The sequence below is a fragment of the Chelonia mydas genome, chromosome 6, assembly GCF_015237465.2.
Source record: "Chelonia mydas isolate rCheMyd1 chromosome 6, rCheMyd1.pri.v2, whole genome shotgun sequence".
NCBI classification, from domain to species: domain Eukaryota; kingdom Metazoa; phylum Chordata; order Testudines; family Cheloniidae; genus Chelonia; species Chelonia mydas.
This window is the reverse complement of record NC_051246.2, coordinates 17222661-17241537: the sequence shown is the minus strand read 5'-3', so window position 1 is coordinate 17241537 and position 18877 is coordinate 17222661. Positions and strand designations below refer to the sequence as shown.

Genomic DNA, 18877 nt, shown 5'->3' with positions numbered 1-18877 from the left:
AACTAATTAATGAGCTTGCACAGTCCAAGGGAGTTTTGAGCATTATAAGACGGTATATTTCTGGGGTGCAAGACTCGGGGCTGGGGTGATTTGCTGGTGCCTCTCTCTGTTTAATTGATGAGTAGCTTGGAGAGCCTTCATGCAATTTAACTGGGTGTGGGGGTCCACATGCTGATGGCTGAGTGATCACAGCGCCTAGAGGGTTTTGCTGTTTGTCACAGGCATAGCATTGTGAGAGACAGCCCAGGCTGGAGAGTGAGACGGGCACAGCAGTTCCAGGTTGTACTCCAGGGGTCCCATCACAGTGGCACAGTAAGGAGGGTGAAAAGCACAGCTTCTTGTTCTGATCGAGATTCGCACTTCATACATTGGTGTCGATATTTTAAGTGAGGCTTTAAGTGGGTTGCCTGAACACAGTCAAGAAAGAATTACAAGTTTGTTATTTTCTGTTTGCTTATTTTGGGAAAGAGAAATAGCAGCAGAAAGGCATAAAAATGAGTGAGAATGACGAAGTTGCAAAGTTAGAGCTGTACAGGCTGCAGGTAGCAGAAAAACAAAAAAGAGCACCAGTGAATCTTGGAGCTAAAGCAGGGGGAGGCAGAGAGAGAGGCGGGCAGAAAGGAAGCGGTGCACAAACGAGTACTAGAACTGCAAGCCGAAGAAGCTGAGGAAATGGAAAAAGAGCGGAGGCACCAATTGGACTTGCTAGAAAAGGAGAACCAGAGCCATCCCACCCTAATGATTCTCATTTCTCCAAAAATCCACAAATGGGTTATGTCCAGTTATGTCCTATATATAAAGAGACAGGTGATGTCACAGAATAGTTTACTACTTTTGAGAGTCTGTGTGAAGCTCATGTGATTCCTGATGACAAGAAAATCCCCACCCTGATTGCAAAATTAACTCGTGAAGCTCTGAATATATTCAATGAAATGCCAATTCAGGATGCTTTAGATTACTGTAAATTCAAAGAAACAGGTTTGAAATGATTTCAGATAGGGTGACATTTAGAAACTTAAGAGAAATGCTGGTATGAGTCATGGGGAATCTAATGGGAAAATGGGTGAGGGGGAAAGGTGTTGAAAGTTTTGAACAAATGTTTGACCTTGTTGCTCAGGAGCATTTCCTAGGCATATATAAAGATGATGTCAAACAGTGTCTATGGGATAAACACCTGCAAACTGTGGATGAGATGGCATCTCTATCTGATGGCCCTGAGCAGACCCAGGCATCTACTCAGAGTAAGTCACAGAAAGGGGGGTTTAAACCTGGTGGGAAGGGAGGGTCCTGTTTTACCTCTGGGAAGCACAAGGATGGCTGGGCACTCACTTCCTCAGAACCATTCCTCTATTCCACATCCCAAACCTCCTGTGAAAATAGAAGAGACCAAAAGATGCTGTCACTGTAATTCCATCGATCACCTGCTAGGAGGAAGAAGGCAACAAGTAGCCCATGTTAATGCTGCTGTCCTCAGCACAGGAGCCTCTGAGGCGCCTGACACTTGTAATATTGGTTCTGTGGGATTAGCCTCTGCAGAAGCAGGCATGGAACACATAAAGATTGTCCAAATTAATGGCAGGGAATATCTGGGATGGGAAGATACAGGTGCAGAGGTTTCTGTGATTAAGCAGAGTGTAATTCAAGGTGACGCATTGCCAGGACCAATGGCAGAGCTTTTATTAGGAGGAGGTTTCAGGATTCTTGTGCCTTTGGCCAGAATGTGCATAGAAACTGATAGGTTAGAAAGTGAATTAAAGGTGGGGGTAGCAGACGATATCCCCACAGACATGCTTATGGGAAATGATTTTTTTCCTGTAGCTCAGGCTGTTAAGGTGTCTGCCTGCAGCAGGAAGGAATATTATGCTGGGGCCCCAGAGGGAAAGGGTAAAGTCCCAAAAACTGCTGAAGGAAAGGGAGAAAGTCTCTTTGATTTTTCTGCAGCAAAGGGAAGAGCTGCTGGGAAAAGGTGCATCTGACCAAAGAACCCAGAGAGGACAGATCACAACCATCTAGGAAAAGGAGGCTGGGAAGGTCCTAATGCTGGGAGTGGGGAACACAGGGTAACCTCAAGAGTGGAGATGGATTTCTTGCATATGGACAGTCCTGGCATTGGGAGACAGCTCCACACAGGGCCAGCCAATGTGCAGACTCTCCCGACAGCCATACCTCACCAGACGCTGGGGTACTAAAGCCCAAAAGATATGATTGGATTGAAAACCTATACTGAAGGGAAAGAAAAGCCAGTAACTGAACATATGCTAAGGTTCAGGAAGGAGTTGAAAAACACAATTGGTACTGAACAAACCAGACTGTCTAAACAGAAGGCATAGTATGACAAAGATACTTGTAAATGCCCATCTGTGATACAGGGTGGATGCTACAGTTAAATCTCATGATAAAAATGTGGATGCTAATGGTAAACCTGATGACAAAGAATTTGGGGCTGATGGTAAACCTAATGAAAAGGTGCAATATGCATGATTTTGGGGGAAAGTTTTTGAACATGCTTGGAGTGGTAAATAAGAACACACCCTGTGTTAAGAAGCCCTATGATAATGCTGCTTTTCAGCTAATACCTGTAAACAAAGTTGGAGCTTCTCACACCAGAGAAACCATAGTAAACCTTGTTTGCTGTATGGAAGGGGAAACCTAGGCATACCACCAGGGGTGGCAGGTTTGTATAATTTTTAGTGGTGCCCAGAACAGGTGCAGGAGGGGGCTTGGGGTGCAGGCTCTGGGAGGAAGTTTGCATATGGGAGGAGTGCGGGCTCTGGGATGGAGTTTGGATAATGGGTGCAGGCTCTGGGCTGGGACAGGGGGTTGGGGTGCAGGAGGGGGTGCAGGCTCAGAGGGAGTTTGGGGTGCATGCTCTGGGAGAGAGTTTGGGTGCAGGAGGGGTGCAGGCTCTGCGAGGAGGGCTGGGTGCGGGCTCTGGGCTGGCACAGAGGGTTGGGGTGCAGGAAGGGGTGCAGGGCGTGGTGCTGGGCCAAGGATGAGGAATTTGGGGTGCAGCAGGCAGGCTACCCTGGGGCTGGGGTGGGGAGCCAGAGAGGAGGACTCCCCCAGCCCTCTCCCTGTTGGCACCAGCAATCTCCGAGGGGGGGCCCTCCTGGCATGACACTCACTCAATCCCCCTCAGGCTGCTGCTCAGGAGATCCAGCCAGGATAAGCCACCCCCCCAACCCCCGAGCTGAATCAGAGTCACCTACTGGGGGGGGTTGCCATGCACCTCCCCCCTCCGCAGGTGCAGCAGCCACCTCAGCCTGCTCCTGGTGCCATTCCCTTGTGGCCAGCGAGGAAGAGCAGCGCAGAGCTGCCCGGGACAGCTGCCCGCTGCCCAGGGCAGGCAGGGTCGCTCGGGGGAGGCATGTGGGGGCAGCAGATGGGGCCGGGGGACACTCCAGGGCAGGCACATGGGGGTGATAGGCGGTGATAGGACCCGAATTTGCTGGAGCCCGGGCACCACAGGCCTATACAACTTGCTCTACCTGCATACCACTTCATTGCTTTGATGGCTAAATGTCTACACTTTAGAAAACATTAATATCTACATTGAGTTAACACCAATTGGAGAAGCAGAAGGGTTAACAATGCTGCGAACATACAACTAGATGCTTTTTAGCAACTCCGAGAAAGCACACTTGCTAACTTTTGACATCACTAAACAGATCCACAAAGTGTTAAAAGGTACACAGACCTTTGCAAGAGCATATGGGTAACATTACAATGTTTAGCAACACTTGGGAGTTATATTGTCAAAACCTAAAGAAGAACCTTGACACACTGCTTTGCATTAGTCAGTGACTAATACTCTGGCAGTAAACTAAGGGGGGAGGTGTGGCACTCTGTACCTCAAAATAGCACCTTGAACCCCCATATTCACGACTGTGATGTTTTGTACAAAGTATGCCTTATGAGGTATCAGTTAAGAAGTATTGATCTGTTGAACATTAATATCTTGTTGAATTGTGTGTACGATCACTGTATGTGAAGTTATGAAGTTTTGCTATGGGCGTAGTACTGAAATATGTTGTGCGGTTAGGAGATGCCCACAGCCAGCCTTTCAGTGGTATCAAAGAAGCAGCTAGTGAGATGGATTTACATCAGGACCAGCCAGACAGGAGCTGATGGCCCATCAAGAAGAAGCCACTCTCCCAGAGCCTCCTCAGAGAGGGCACATACACAATGGGGGCTGCCTAACCCCAATGTCATAGCAAGGATCTTTCTAGCACCTGGAGAGAAAGTCTAAGTGAGGGTTGATGACATCACCACTTGGCTTCTGTCCTCCCCATCTCATCACCTGGAAGATCGTCTGGAAGATAAAGACTTTGAATCGGGGAGATTGGTCCCAGGCTGAGAGGGAATGCAGCCTGTGTATTAAGAACTGTAAGCTGTCTGTTACATCTATTACAGTGAGAAACTGCTTGAATCAGATCTTGCTTAGTCTGTAGAATTTAGAGTGAGTTTATTTTCATATGTGATCTCTATGTCTACTATTTATAATCACTTAAAATCTATCTTTCTGTAGTTAATAATCTGTTTCCTCTTTTACCTAAAAGCGTGTGGTTTTGGTCGAAGTGCTCAGAGAATCTCAACTCAGGTTAACAAGGGCTGTTGCATGTCCACTACCCTTTGTTGGAGTGGCAAACTAATTAATGAGCTTGCACTATCCAAGGGATTCTTGAGCATTGTAAGATGTGTATTTCTGGGGTGCAAGGCTTAGGGCTGGGGTGATTGGTGATGCCTCTCTGTATAATTGATGAGTAGCTTGGAGAGCCTTCATGCAATTTAACTGGGTGTGGGTGTCCACATGCTGATGGCTGAGTGATCACAGTGCCTGGAGGGGTGTGCTGTTTGTCACCAGCATTGCATTGTAAGAGACAGCCCAGGCTGGAGAGTTAAAGGGGCAGAGAGGTCCCACAGTTCCAGGCTGTATCCCGGGGGTCCAGTCACAATACCTCACAAGGCCTACTTCATATAAAATTTATCATAGTCCTATAGAAGTGGTGAACATAAGGGTGCAGACTCTCACAGTAAAACACCCAGACTGGGGCTGCATGAGGCTTGGAGACTAATCCCCTGTATGAGCATCATGGCTCTCCCAGCTCCTACTGACTCCAACTGGTAGGTTAGGGGCTCAGTCCCTCTAACTCTCAGGGCTGGGGAGAGTGGGTCTGTCAGTCCAGCCAACTCTATCTCCCCCTCACTGCCCCCAGCTTGGTCTTGTCCCCTTTCCTTCGACCCCGACCACACTCCCCTTGCTTTGGGACCAGGGGCAGCCTTTTGAGGGACGTTGCTCATTGCACTGCCTGGGATCACAGAGTGGCTGCATGGGGGACTGTGCTGTCATGGGGATGGAGCCACAGGAACAATGGGTCACTCATCCCCATTCCTGGGGGGGGGGGGGGCTGCATACACTGCCCCTCCACCACTCCCTTGCCTTCACTTCCCTGGGGTCCAATTGCACCATCATCTAAATGTAGTCATGAGGCTGCAGTCCCCTGTACCAACTGTGATTTCCCAGTAGGGCCAGTGGTATTCAGGCCTTTGGGACCTAAACCAGCCTTTCACGAAACACAACATCACTTCATCTCAACAGCAGGAACCCTGCATGACAAGAGAGGATTAAAGCAACACAGGTCCTCCCCGTATCCAGATGAAGGACTTGTCTAGGGAATGAGCAAATCAGGAACAGTTAGACAGCCTTTGATGAACTCCATGCATGAACACTCATGTGCTGGAATTACGGAACGTGTTCCTGCTTAGTTTATCCCACAGTTGATCAGGAATAGATATTGCACTTTAAATTCACACTTTACCTTAATCCAAGTCAGCTTTCAAGTGGGGACGAACTCTGAGAGGCTTAACTTAACCAGACACCCCAACTTTAGATCTGGAGGTGGGGCAGTCTGTTTCCCTATAATCCTGTGTGTCTCTCTTCTCCTGCCAGCTGAGGCAGATCTTACCCCTCTCCAAGTTCCTTTGTCTGTCCCAGCCATCCCGAACCCAGTCAATCCAGGAAGGGTGGGGATAGACTTCCCAGCAGTTGTTCTTTGCATTGTCTTTTAACCATTAGTAAATGGGGGAGGGAGGGGGGGACTCTCTCCAGCTCAGTATTTACCTGTTGGGATGGGACATCAAGCACAGCCAGCGCTGGAGAATTCTCGAAAGATGTGGCCGCTCGTATAACAGCAGCCACTGCCATGTTACTGCAGGCCCTTCGGCTGCCTCTTTGGAGATGCCAGGACATCAAGCTTGCTGCGTAGCTGCAGATCTATAAAATCCCAATTACGCTAACTCTGCTCTACAGCAGTGAAACGTGGGTGCTGAGGAAGGCGGAAGAGCAGCAGAATGATTTTCATTGTTTCCATCGGCTGCTCCATAGCAGCAAGACAAGATCAACAATACGGAAATTCATAGTCGAACCCAAGCAACTGCCTCTATCAGCACAGGTTTCGCTTTCCTGGTGCAGACATGTTCTTAGGATAGAGGATGAGTAAATTACAAAACGTGTTTACCCAGGAGTGCTGCTACATTGACAGTGATCACATGGGTGCCAAAAGCTTTGTTGGCATGACAAGATTGCCAGTGATGGACATAAATGCAAGATCTTAAGGACCAGACTGATCTGCGTAGCACGTGATCTGCGAGGAGGCCACATCCCTGGGGATTTGCCAAGGTGATGATGTGGGGACTCTATGAGGTGTTTGCTTCTCTTGGAATGAACCACCTTTGTAATCCCAGTGAGTAACATACAATTGAATGAGCAGAGGTACGTATAATATTCATAAAATAATACAGACATCTTCCCGGGGAGGCCACAGCACCAGAGAAATCTCCCCTCCTATTCCTATCCCACAATTACTAGCCATGCTACACCCTAGCAATTTGGTGGCAGAGAATTTCATGGGGGATGATCAGAGCTCAGTTCACTCTGTGCCACTCTCCTCACCTCCCTCTGGCACCCTTCCTCCCTGTCTCTCTCCTTTTCATGATCTTTAATCTGACCCACCCCCCTCCTGCCTCTCCCTGTAACTGGATCTCAGCCTGGCAAGGGCACCGGAGAGCCAGCCACATGATACTGTGGGGCTGCTGGCAAGAACAGCTGGTGTCCTTAGGAATCCACTGAGTAGGACAGTTCTGGGCAAAGCAGATCCTGCTGCTTGCGGGGGAGGGGGGTGTCTGCTCCTCCCTCTTCTCTTTAATCCTTCCCCTGGCGCATATGGGGCAAGTTTCCCGGGGAAGCTGGGGGACCTGCCCCCCTTTTAGGAGATTAGCAATCTGTCTAGAAGATATGCTGTAAATCAGCTTGTAAGAGAAGATCTAGGACCTGTGTTGGGAGAAGGGGGGGGAGGTCAAGCGAGATGGCCTATTCTGGCCTAAGAGTCTGTGATTCCCCCTACTCATTCCCTTGCTTCATGGGCCACAGGGAGACCAGAATTACCAGCATGCTTATACCACTCACGGCTCTGTGTTATGGCACTGACTGGCCCAGCCTCATTCTTCAGGGCTATACTTAGAGGCGTTTTCAGCAGATGCCACCATTACACACTCTTCAGTAAGCAAGCAAGTTTTGACTCTTAGGAAGACATACTGGGTGGTTGGTTGTTTTGGGTTCGGCAATGTTCTGGTAGGCAGTGATCCTGGGGGTGAGGGAGCTGCCTGAGAGGTGGGAAAGTTTGCTATCTGCCTTGGGCTTTCACTAGAGTCAGTTTCTGGAGGCAGAGTTGATCCTTGTGAACCAGGCACTGGGGTTGGGCTGAGCCACATGGAAGCACGGATTGTCCTGTGTGCTGTTTGACCACCTCTGTTTCAGGACTCGTGTATGTAAATAAAGTGAGTTACCTTAGACTCTATCCATACGTCACATCACTGATTTCTCTTCTGCTGGGAAGATGATCTGCAAGGTCTCAGAGGTCAGCTGTCCCTAGCAAAAGAGCTATGCTGGTGCCAGGACTAGGTCACTGATGTCAGAAGGGGCAGAGATACCGTACAAAAACACTGTAGTCCTTTAGAGGAGGATTTTTGGCTGGGACAGAGCAGGATATGTTAGGGTTGGAGCTAGCATGAGCACTGACTGGTAAGAGAGAGCATCCAGTGCTGAGCCTCCACCCTGCTCCCCACAGCACAGCGTGTATGTCCCCCACACACACATACACTGGGGCACTGGGGTCAGCACAGACTTCTGGGGACAGCGCCCCCTAGCGCCATGCTGGTTCAGCAGCAGAAGGGGAAAAAATGAGATGGGATCCACCACCCCTAGCCAGATCTCAGTCTCCCCTGCCTCTCATCACAAGGGGGTTAGGGAGGCTCTGTGTCCCACAGCTCCAAAGCCTTGGTCCTGTCATTAGGAGTGTCACCAGTAGCAGGCCCAAGAAACCTGCTCTGCACTGGGCTGGGCGCTGCAGGATGCTGCTGAAACAGGGATGCAAGACCATGCTGGGCTCTGGATGTGCAGCCTCCTCTCCCTATGGGCCACCTCTGCCCAGTGCTAGAGCCAATGCCCTTCTTGCCCCTTTGGGCCACTGCTCTGCAGGGGAAGGAGGTACCCTCAAGGTGTTGGGCATTCCCCAAAGCTGGGCATGGGGTGGCTCCCTGCTTCTGTCGCCATCCTGCTGGCATGTGAGGGGTGGTCTTAAAGCAGCAGGCTCCCCCACATCCTTCCCCAGCTGCGGGGCAGGACTCCAAATGACATGGTCTAGGTAGCCTGCCCTTAACACTCACCATAGCTGGAGGCAGGTGCAGGGGGATCCAGGCTGGAGGGGGGGGGAGGGAGGAAGAGCCCCAGGGCAGCAGTGATGCAGGGAAGGATTAGGTGAGTTTGGCTTTCCTGCCCCCCCCCCACACTTCCATCCTGCTTGCGGGGGCTCCCCAGAGTTGAACCAATGGTGTTGCAGGCCCCATGCCCAGGGGGATGCCCCTGGGAAGTGAAGAGCATCCTGGGGAACCTAGCAATGCCTGAATATGGAGGTGAAGCTGGCATGACCTGGGGTTCTGCCAACGACTGGTGAAGGCCAATGGGATGTGGATGGTGCTGCTTGCTGGCCTCCTGGCTGGGGAGCAAACGGAAGTGTGAGGATTGGGTGCCACACAGGCACTGGGGAGATGGGCATCAGAGCTGACAGCAGCCCCCCATGCAGAGATCTGTGCCAGGGCCCCTGCTTGGCAAGATCTTGAGAGATGAGCCCAGTTCTCCACTGCAGAGCTTTGCACTGTCCTCTGACCCAGCCTGCATCAGAGCCAGATTATTGGGCTGGATGGGTCCACGGGTCTGATCTCGGGTTGTGGGGGGCAGATATACAGGGCTGGCTGGGCCCATGGGTCTGATTTGGGGCAGTAATTTCTTCACTCCAAACTGGTCAGAACCCCAGCATTTTAGGCAGCTGAGTCTGAATCCCAGGGCGCTGGCTCAGGCCCCTCTAGGTAATAGCTGGGGAGGGGGCTAGATGGGCTGATGCTCTCTTAGTCCCACATGCTGTTTGTGCCTGAAGTGCCAGAATCTTGGCCTCAGAAAAGGGGCGCTGGGCAAGTCTGGGGGCAGGGAAGGGGCCTGCGAGGGATCCCAAAGCACAAAGTGACTTGCCCATTGTTCAGAATGGAGCTGGAGCTGGGGCACCCCAGGCTGCCCTCCATTTTAGAGTGGGCTCCAAGAGATTTGCTGAGCTGGGAGAGGAGGCCCAGGAGGTGGATGGGCACTATGGGCTCTGTCTATCTGCAGCAGCTACTGGAAAAGGCAGGGCCACAGAGGCCAGGAAGGTGACCCCTTAGCAGAGCTGGCCTGGAGAAGCCATCATCATCTTCTCTGCTGCGGCTCCTCCAGTTGAGACCCAGGAGGGGGAGACTCTGGGGTGGAGGGAGCTGGGTCCCAGGTAGCCCCAGGGCAATGGTGCTGTGGCTCCAATGGTGCAGGAGTTGCTGGGACAGACCCTGCAGACAGGAGGGGCACAGGGAGACAGCTGACGATGCCTCATTTCTCTGCCACTGGCTCCCTCCATGTCCTGCTCTTCCTTGGTTGCTGGATCTTCTTCCAACCCTGCTGCAGCTCAGGGTGCCAATAATGCCTCTGGGACCTGCATATTTGCACATGGCATTTTATTGGGGAGGGACTACTTTGTCCGTCTGCTGCCGGTTACAGAGGCGGCAGAAGGACACAGAGGTGGGGAGTGTCACGAGGAACTCCAGCCAATGCTGACAGGGGGATGGGCTTGCTAATGCCCCTGTCCTTGGGTACCCTGGCATGGGATGCCATGGCTACAAGCACCATGGTGATGTCACTTCCCATCTCCCACCCACCTCCCTCTGCCCTGGTTCAGGGCCTCGGCCCCTTTAAGACATCACAATTTCCAGATGCTCCTCCCCTCATTGATGATGTCATCATCCCCAATGACCTCACAATCTCTTGCTGTGACAGCAATAACACCAGTCATGAGGAAGCAGCAGGAATCCATGGGCTCTTAAAGAGGATGAGAACCTGACCAAGCTTCCTTTAGACCTGAATCTTGCTTCCTTCTACTTCTGCTAATTTGTTATTGTAAGGTCACAGGGGCTGCACACACTGGTTTTTATTACAGAAGTCTCTCTGGGTGCCATGCGCTGGTTTGTTATTGGAGAGTCACTCAGGAACACTAGGGCTATGCACGCTGGTATGTTAATATTGTAGGGTCTCTCAAGGTGCTGCACGCTGGTTTGCTTCTATAGGATAATTTAAGGATGCTAGGATCTGTGCTTTCTGGTTTGATATTATTGTAGGGTCGCTTAGGGATGCCAGGGCTGTGCATGCTGGTTTGTTGTTACTGAAGGGTCACTCGGGCTGCTGTGCACTGGTTTGTTATTGTAGGATCACTTGGGGACACTAAGACTATGTGCAATGGTTTGTTATTATTGTAGGGTCTCTCAGGGCATTGGTTTGCTTATTATAGGGTCACTTATGGATGCTAAGGGCTATGCACACTGGTTCATTATTGTAGTGTCACTCCGAAGCACTGGGGCTCCATGCGCTAGTTTGTTATTGTAGGGGCACTGGGGCTCCACATGCTGGTTTGTTATTGTAGGGTCACTCAGAAGCACTGGGACTCCACATGCTGGTTTGTTATTGTAGGGGCACTGGGGCTCCACACGCTGGTTTGTTATTGTAGGGTCACTCAGAAGCACTGGGGCTCCACACGCTGGTTTGTTATTGTAGGGGTACTGGGGCTCCACACGCTGGTTTGTTATTGTAGGGGTACTGGGGCTCCACACGCTGGTTTGTTATTGTAGGGTCACTCAGAAGCACTGGGGCTCCACACGCTGGTTTGTTATTGTAGGGGCACTGGGGCTCCACATGCTGGTTTGTTACTGTAGGGTCACTCAGAAGCACTGGGGCTCCACATGCTGGTTTGTTATTGTAGGGGCACTGGGGCTCCACACGCTGGTTTGTTATTGTAGGGTCACTCAGAAGCACTGGGGCTCCACACGCTGGTTTGTTATTGTAGGGGTACTGGGGCTCCACACGCTGGTTTGTTATTGTAGGGGTACTGGGGCTCCACACGCTGGCTTGTTATTGTAGGGTCACTCAGAAGCACTAGGGCTCCACATGCTGGTTTGTTATTGTAGGGGCACTGGGGCTCCACACGCTGGTTTGTTATTGTAGGGGCACTGGGGCTCCACATGCTGGTTTGTTATTGTAGGGTCACTCAGAAGCACTAGGGCTCCACATGCTGGTTTGTTATTGTAGGGGCACTGGGGCTCCACACGCTGGTTTGTTATTGTAGGGGCACTGGGGCTCCACACGCTGGTTTGTTATTGTAGGGGTACTGGGGCTCCACATGCTGGTTTGTTACTGTAGGGTCACTCAGAAGCACTGGGGCTCCACACGCTGGTTTGTTATTGTAGGGTCACTCAGAAGCACTGGGGCTCCACACGCTGGTTTGTTATTGTAGGGTCACTCAGAAGCACTGGGGCTGTGCATCCACAGCCTTCAAAACTGCTGGAGGGTTGTGCCTGCTTTGTTAGTGTAAGTTCTTTGTCCTTCCCGGGGGCTAGGCATGCTAGTTAGTTAGCACAGGGCTGCTCTGGAGCCCTGTTATTGCTTGTTAGCATGGCTAGGGTTCCCGCATCAGTGTGGGCTGTTCAAGCACTGGGGCTGCAGGCTCAAGCGGGTCAGTTCAATGTCTCAGGTTCAGTGGGTTTGTAGGTTTCCTAGTGAGGAGTTTGTATAGGGCATGTGTTATCGCAGGGTCTGTGCTAGGACTTGGCCCACAAATGTTTGTTATTGTAGGGTTGCTGACAAGCATGGGAGGGACTGCAGGCGGTGGTTTGTTGTTATCCCGTGGGTTGCTGACGAGCACGTGAGCGGGTTGCATAGGGTGGTTTGCTATCAGTAGGGTTGAGCACCGGAGGGGTTGTGTACTGTGGTTTGTTATTGTAGGGTTGCTGACAAGCACGGTGAGGAGGTAGCATACAGTGATTTGCTAAGGTAGGGTGGCTGAGGAGTGGGGAGGTGGGGGGCAGGGAACATGTGTACAGTGGTTTGTTAGTGGAGGGCCACTTGTAGCCTTAAGTCTCCACTCCTGGAGGCTCCAGCCCCTCAATCCTTCCCCTCCTCCCCACCATGGTTGAACAGATGCCAGAGCTGAGCTCGTGCCCAGGAGATTGGGGTCCGCGACCTACAGCCCTTCCCGGGGCTGGTGGGCTTGGTAGCGGGAGCCAATTGGAGGATCTCAGTGGGGAAGAAGGGGTCAGGGAAGAGTCTGCAGAGAGGGTGGGGGATCCATCCAGGGACAGGACAGGTCAGCTGAGGGAGGAGAACTAGAGGATCAGGACTGGGCAGCTGGTGGGGGGGGGGGAGCTGGAGGAGCCCCAGAGGGAGCAGAACAGACGCCATACTGATACAATCCCATGTCACACACACATTGGTAGGAGCCACGCCTGCCTGAGACGACACTAGGGACCCCCAGCTCCCTCCTGGGGGGAAAGGGGCAGCTGCTGGGAAAAAACAACAACACTGGGATACAGAGGAGCCACATAATGCAAGCGCTAGTGTCCCAGCTGGTGGGGATACACCGGGGAGGATGAGGCCGGGGGCTCCTCCAGGACCGGATTTGAGCCCAGCAGACCCTAGGGAGAATGGGGGGAACAGGACAGAAGCAGCAGGGTGGTCCCCTCTCCGGGGGCTCCCTGGGTGCTATTTGAAGTGAGAGAGGAAGTGGGTGACAGGATAGTGGGGTGAGTCGATGCCCAGCACCTGGCAGACACCCAGCACCTTGAGGCAAGCCTCGCGGCAGCTGGGGCTGGCACAGGCCACGTTGCAGTAGGGCTCTTCATATTCACGGGTGACAAGTTCATCCTCCAGCAGGTTGAGGCGGATGACACCGCGCTCATGCAGGGCCTGCAATGTCTCCACACTGGCTGTGGACTTGAGGGCCTTCAGGTGCTGTGACACCACGCACATGACGCCTACCAGGTGGGTGCGGGGCTGGGCATGGGTGGGCAGCAGCGGGGGCACCCCACAGGCAACCATGAAAGAGGCGAGCATGATGTCCACCCCGTAGATCTCCTGGATCCAGTCGCGCAGGTAGAAGCCTCCCATGCGGGGGTTGATCTCAATGAGTTTGGGCCCAGCTGCTGTCAACTTGAGCTCCACATTGAAAACGCCATTGGTCAGGCCGCAGCCCAAGCAGCACCGGTAGGCGGCGCGCACCAGCTGGGCCTCGCAGTCGGGCGCCAGGCAGGTGGGCATGCTGGCTGCTGTCTCGGTGAAGTGGGGCACACGGGTGGGCCCGTTGTCGGAGACGAAGGCGGCCAGCATGCGCCCATCATAAATCACAATATCCACGTCGTGCTCTGTGCCGGAGACATACTCCATCAGCAGCATGGCATTGCCCCAGCCCAGCCCGATGCCTGGGTGATCTGTATCCTCCCGCAAGTCCCGTGAGATCTTCTCAAAGTGCAGGTGGCACTGCTGCACATCCTCCACCAGCTTGACCCCCACGGCACCCGCCCCATACTCTAGCTTCATGACACCGGGGAAGGAGAGATGGCGGGCAGCCCGCTCCACGTCAGCGTGGCTCTCCAGGTGGCAGCAGGGAACGGCATAGAGCGCCTCTGAGGCCCAGCCAAGTGGGGCTTCCTTGCGCCGGCGCAGCAGGTGTTGGTGGGTGCGGCTCTTCTGCTTGGCCACCCGCATGGCGGCCACAGGGCTGCAGCGCAGGCCCAGCTGCTCACACACTAGGGCTGTCAGCACCATGCAGTCATCCCAGTAGGAGAGGCAGCCGTCCAGGCGCAGGCCCCGCTCCCGCACCAGCCCCACCAGCCGCTGGGCATGCTCCTCGTCCCGCTTGTGCTCCGTGGTGTCGTAGTGGATGAAGGTCTGCACCAGCTGCGAGGCAAAGTGGTTGGGGTCTGACTCCACCAGGTGAATCTGGAGCAGGGGGGGCACAGAGAAGGGGGGCGGGGGAGAGATGCAGAGAAGTGGGAGAGAGACCAAAAAGGGGTCACTAAGGACTGGGGCAGGCTCCATGCCCTCCCCGCCAGGCGCCGCAAAAATGGGACTGTCCTTGAGGACGGATCCACACCCCAGGGTGGGATGCAAATAGGGCGTTCCACTCATATCCAGAACCCCGGCGTGGGAGAGATGGAATTGTCCACGTGCGTCCAGACCCCATGTGGGGCAGGAGATGGAGGAAAGGTCCAAGCATTTCTATGAAGGGAGATGGGATGGGTCCATGTGTGCCCATGCCCCGAGGGGTGTGGGAAGGAGATGGAATGGTCTATGTGCATCCAGGGAGGGAGATGGAATAGTTCACTCACACCCATGGCCCCATGAAGTGGGAAGAAGAAACAGAACGGTCCATTCACATCCAGGCCCCATGGGGTAGGGGGAAGAAACTGAATGGTCTACTCACACCCAGGTTCCATACGGTAGAGGGGAGGAAATGGACCGGTCCACTCCTGCCCAGGCACCACTCAGTGCGGGGAGGTGGAGAAGATGGAATAGTCCACTTACACCCAGGATGAGTGGGGGGATATGGTATGGCCCACTTGTGTCAGGATGGAATGATCCACTCGTGCCCAGGAGGGGTGGGGTAGACTGGGAATGGTCCACTTATGCCCAGGCCCCATGGGGTGGGGAGGAGGAGACGGTGTGGTCATGGGCCTCATGTGCCCGCCCCCATGGGGCATTCCTGGACCCCAAGGCAATAGGAGATGGGATGTTCCATCCAGGTTGAGGGGGCGAGTGCATCTGCACGTTAAACGCTTTCCAAGAACAAGCCCAGCACGGTTGCTTCCAGTTTTGTGCAGGGGCTTTGGGAAGGGACCAGCAGCCAGAGGGGCAGGGCCAGCACTGACACAAAAGGGCACCCCAACCTGCCTGGGCTGGGTGCCACCCTGGACACAGAGGACCAAATCCCAGCCTGGAACCAACCTGGAGCTGCTGCCAAGAAAGTAGGGCTGGGGGAGTACACAGCAGTGCCCACAGCCTAGGAAACTGCACTCAGCATCAGTGGCAGGGCTGTGCCATGGGATTCCTTTCTCACACCTCTGAGCAGAGTCAATTTGCTTGGGATTTGGAGGGGGGTGGAGGGGTGTTCCTGAGAGAGCAGTGAGCTGGCCTCATGAGATCTAACTCCAGGAGCTAACAATGTCAAGGCTGGCAGGTGTTAACTCCAGAGCCTAACGCTTGTGGAAAATTTAAAGACTATTAACTATTCCACTGCTGATCAATTTTCCAGGAACGTTCTGCTATTCCAGAGCTATGGGCAGAATTGCCCACCTTTTCCCCCCCTCCACTGGAGCTGGAGATGGGCCAGACCACTTGCTCCTGTTTCCCACAGTGGTGTGACATTGGGCTGGGATTCAGACCGTTCCATTACACAGATTGCAGCAACCATCACAGATTGTATTTGCCTCAATTCAGTGTCGGGCTGGGACCTGGTTCTCCTCTGTCTGGGGTCAAGCACTCATTTCCCCTTCCCCACACCACTCCTGCCCCCTCTCTAGTATTCCTTCGCCAGCTGACGTTCAGGCCCACCTCCCCATGTGCCCAGACGGCCTCAAAGCAGGGGCATGAGAGGGCACGGTGAAGGGAAGGGAGAGCAAGAGCTGTAGGCTACATGAATGGTCCCAGTAATTTAGAACGGAGAGGTTCAGGGGCGGAGGAGATGAGACACCCATGGCTCAGTGACCTGAAGCTGTGGGCCGGACTGGCAATGGATGGACAGCCAGGGGTCAGAGTTAAGGTGATTTTCTCATCCAGAGATCTTATGGGGCTCCTTGGTGTGCCCCTTGATGCATTACCACCCCCTCAGCAAGGAGAGGTCTGAGCTGTAGCCCTAGGGGATAGATCTGGAGTAGCTACCTGCACAAAGGTAACCATGGTTAACACTGGCTTATGTCCCTTCCAGGAGCTGCTCAGCTCCCAGGACTTGATTCTGCACACAATGGACCCAGGAAGCTCAGCACCCCATAGATCCTGCCCCCAATCACTCCCCACATTGCCCCAGTGCCAGACCTTCAGCACCCACCCTGACAAGGGTCTGCACAGACGGGACAATAATCCCCAGCTCACCCTCGGAGAAGCACTTTCCCATCCACCTGTGACCTGGGCTGCGGCAGCCCCCTGGCAGAGGCTCAGGTGCGGTTTCTCTCCAGCTGGGATGCAGGGGGGAGCCCCTTTGTGGCTGGGATGTGGGGAAGACTCGGGGGAGTCTCCCTAGAGCTGGGATGCAGGGGAGGAAGTGAGGAGCACTCCCATGGCTGGGATGTGGGGGAGGGGCAGAGAGGACTCCCCCTGCAGCTGGGGGTGGAGGGTGCATCCCCAACCTCCTCCGCTGGCTCTCTCTTCCCTGATGCAGGCTATGCCATGTTGGGTCGGACCCATGGCTAAGGACAGCCATCTCCCTCAGCTCCACTCCATGGCGGAGGGTGGGGGCTGTGCTGGGCAGCGTGGGGCCCGGTTTCCGCATCTTACTTTTAGCCCGTAGGCCCTGGCTGCCTCCCAGACGAACTTTTTGCTGACTCCTCCGGCCCCGATAACCAGCACGTGCTTGCCCTCCATGAGGTGGCACTGCGCACGCCGCAACATCGTCTCCACCAGAGGGCGCGAGGACTCGCCTGCCGGCACCCCCACCGCCTGACCCATGGACTCGAAGAGCCCGCAGGTCTCCAGGCACAGCTGAGAATTCATCTCCAGGGCCATCAGCTGCAGCACCTGCTCTGACGAGGTCAGGAGGAAATCCACACCTGCAATGGGAAATGGCCAAGTCAAGGGAACAGCCAGGATGGGTGTGCAATAGCAGTCAGGCCAAACTGGAGAGCATAAGAATTCAAAGACCCTGACCAGAGGCCCCCACAGGAATTGCAGGAGATGCTGAATCAAGCGAATTCATAGATTCCAAGGTCAAAAGGGATCCCTGTGATCATCTAGTCTGACCTCCGGTACAGCACAGGCCACAGAGCTTCCCTGAGCTAATTCCGGTTTAGAATGAGAGCAGATCTTTCACAGAAGCATCCAATCTTGATTTAAAAATTGCCAGCGGTGGAGAATCCACCACAGCCCTGGTTAGGGTGCCTTCTGGCCTTAAACGCTATGAAAATAAAAGGGGTAGAGAAGGCAAGCCAAGAAACCTCTCCTTTCCCCCTCTCTCATTATACAGGCACAGATCGATGAACCTGAAAGGTGGCAAATTCATAACTGATCCAAGGAAAATACTCATTCTCAATTGCCCTGTGGGACTCATTGCCACAAGGTCTCAGTGTGTCCAAAAGCTTAACAGGCAGGGCCCGTCCTTACCCATACGCAAAGCACGCAGCTGCGTAGGGCACCAGGAAATTTGAGGCACCAAATCTCCTGGTGCCCTGCGTAGCTCGTGCTGCTCCAGCCCCTGCTTGAGCTCTTCCGTAGGCCCCTGCCCCTGCTCCGCCTTCCCCCACTTCCCCTGGGCCCCTGCCCCTTCTGTGCCCCAGCCCCCCCACACCAGCACTCACGGATGGTGTGGCTGAGGCCGGGTCGTTGTACTCCCGCTGCTGGTGAGTAACTCACCGGCTGCAGGAGTGCAGCGACCCGGCCTCAGCCACACCACCGGTGAGTGCTGGGGGGTGGTTCCCCCCTACCTCCCAAGCCAGCCCTGCCCCCCCCCACGGAGGTCTGGGTCCCCCTCCCCCCGCAGGGGAGGGACCGTGTAGGGCCCCAGAATTGCTAGGGACAGCCCTGCTAACAGGATTTGTAGAAAGAGGCCTGGACATTTACCTGGCTGAGGAGACCATCCAGAGTTATGTTAAAAGGAAAATTTTAAATTTAGAAAGTTTCACGGGGTGGGTTATTCCAGAACAACCCCCTAGGACAGGGGTTCTCAACCCTTTTTCTTTCTGAGGCTCCCCTCCCAATACTATAAAAACTCCATGGCCCAGCTGTGCCACAACAATTGTTTTTCTGCATATAAAAGCCAGGGTCGGCGTTAGGGGGTAGCAAGCAGGGCAATTGTCTGGGGCCCCACACCACAGAGGCCACTGTGAAGCTAAGTTGCTCAGGCTTTGGCTTCAGCCCTGGGTGGTGGGTCACCAGTCCCGTGCAGCTGGACTTCAGCTTTCTGCCCCGGGCCCGAATGAGTCTAATGCTGGTCATGCTTGGCGAACCCCCTGAAATCTGCTCACAGCCCGCTAGTTGAGAACCACTGCCCTAGGAGGCTCCTTCTCCAGCTGCTTCATGGCAAGGTGCATGGGTATTGTTGGAGATGGGATACCTGGCTAGATGGGCCCCTGCTCTGGACATGCATGTGTGGCTACAGGCCTTTCTGAAGGTCCCAGCTGGTCAGTGACTCCCTGCCCGTGAAGGTGCTATCCTCCCCTCGTCCTGCCAAGGGCAGCAGCGCCCTGACTCTTTAACAGACCATGGGCCAAA

General features: G+C 53.9%; 1 protein-coding gene across 3 annotated transcripts in view; it reads right to left on the bottom strand.

Annotated features, from left to right (window-relative positions):
- Nucleotides 1–10075: 10075 nt before the first annotated feature.
- The window catches only part of CARNS1 (carnosine synthase 1), a 29597-nt gene continuing 20795 nt past the window's right edge, over nt 10076–18877 (bottom strand). For all 3 annotated transcript variants that reach the window (XM_043547882.1, XM_043547881.1, XM_037901489.2), the window contains 2 exons: nt 16949–17220; nt 10076–14398 (listed from right to left, as the gene is read on the bottom strand). In XM_043547882.1, coding sequence (XP_043403817.1) covers nt 13163–14398; nt 16949–17220 — 1508 coding nt within the window. In that variant the 3' untranslated portion in view covers nt 10076–13162. The remainder of the gene's footprint in view (nt 14399–16948; nt 17221–18877) is intronic.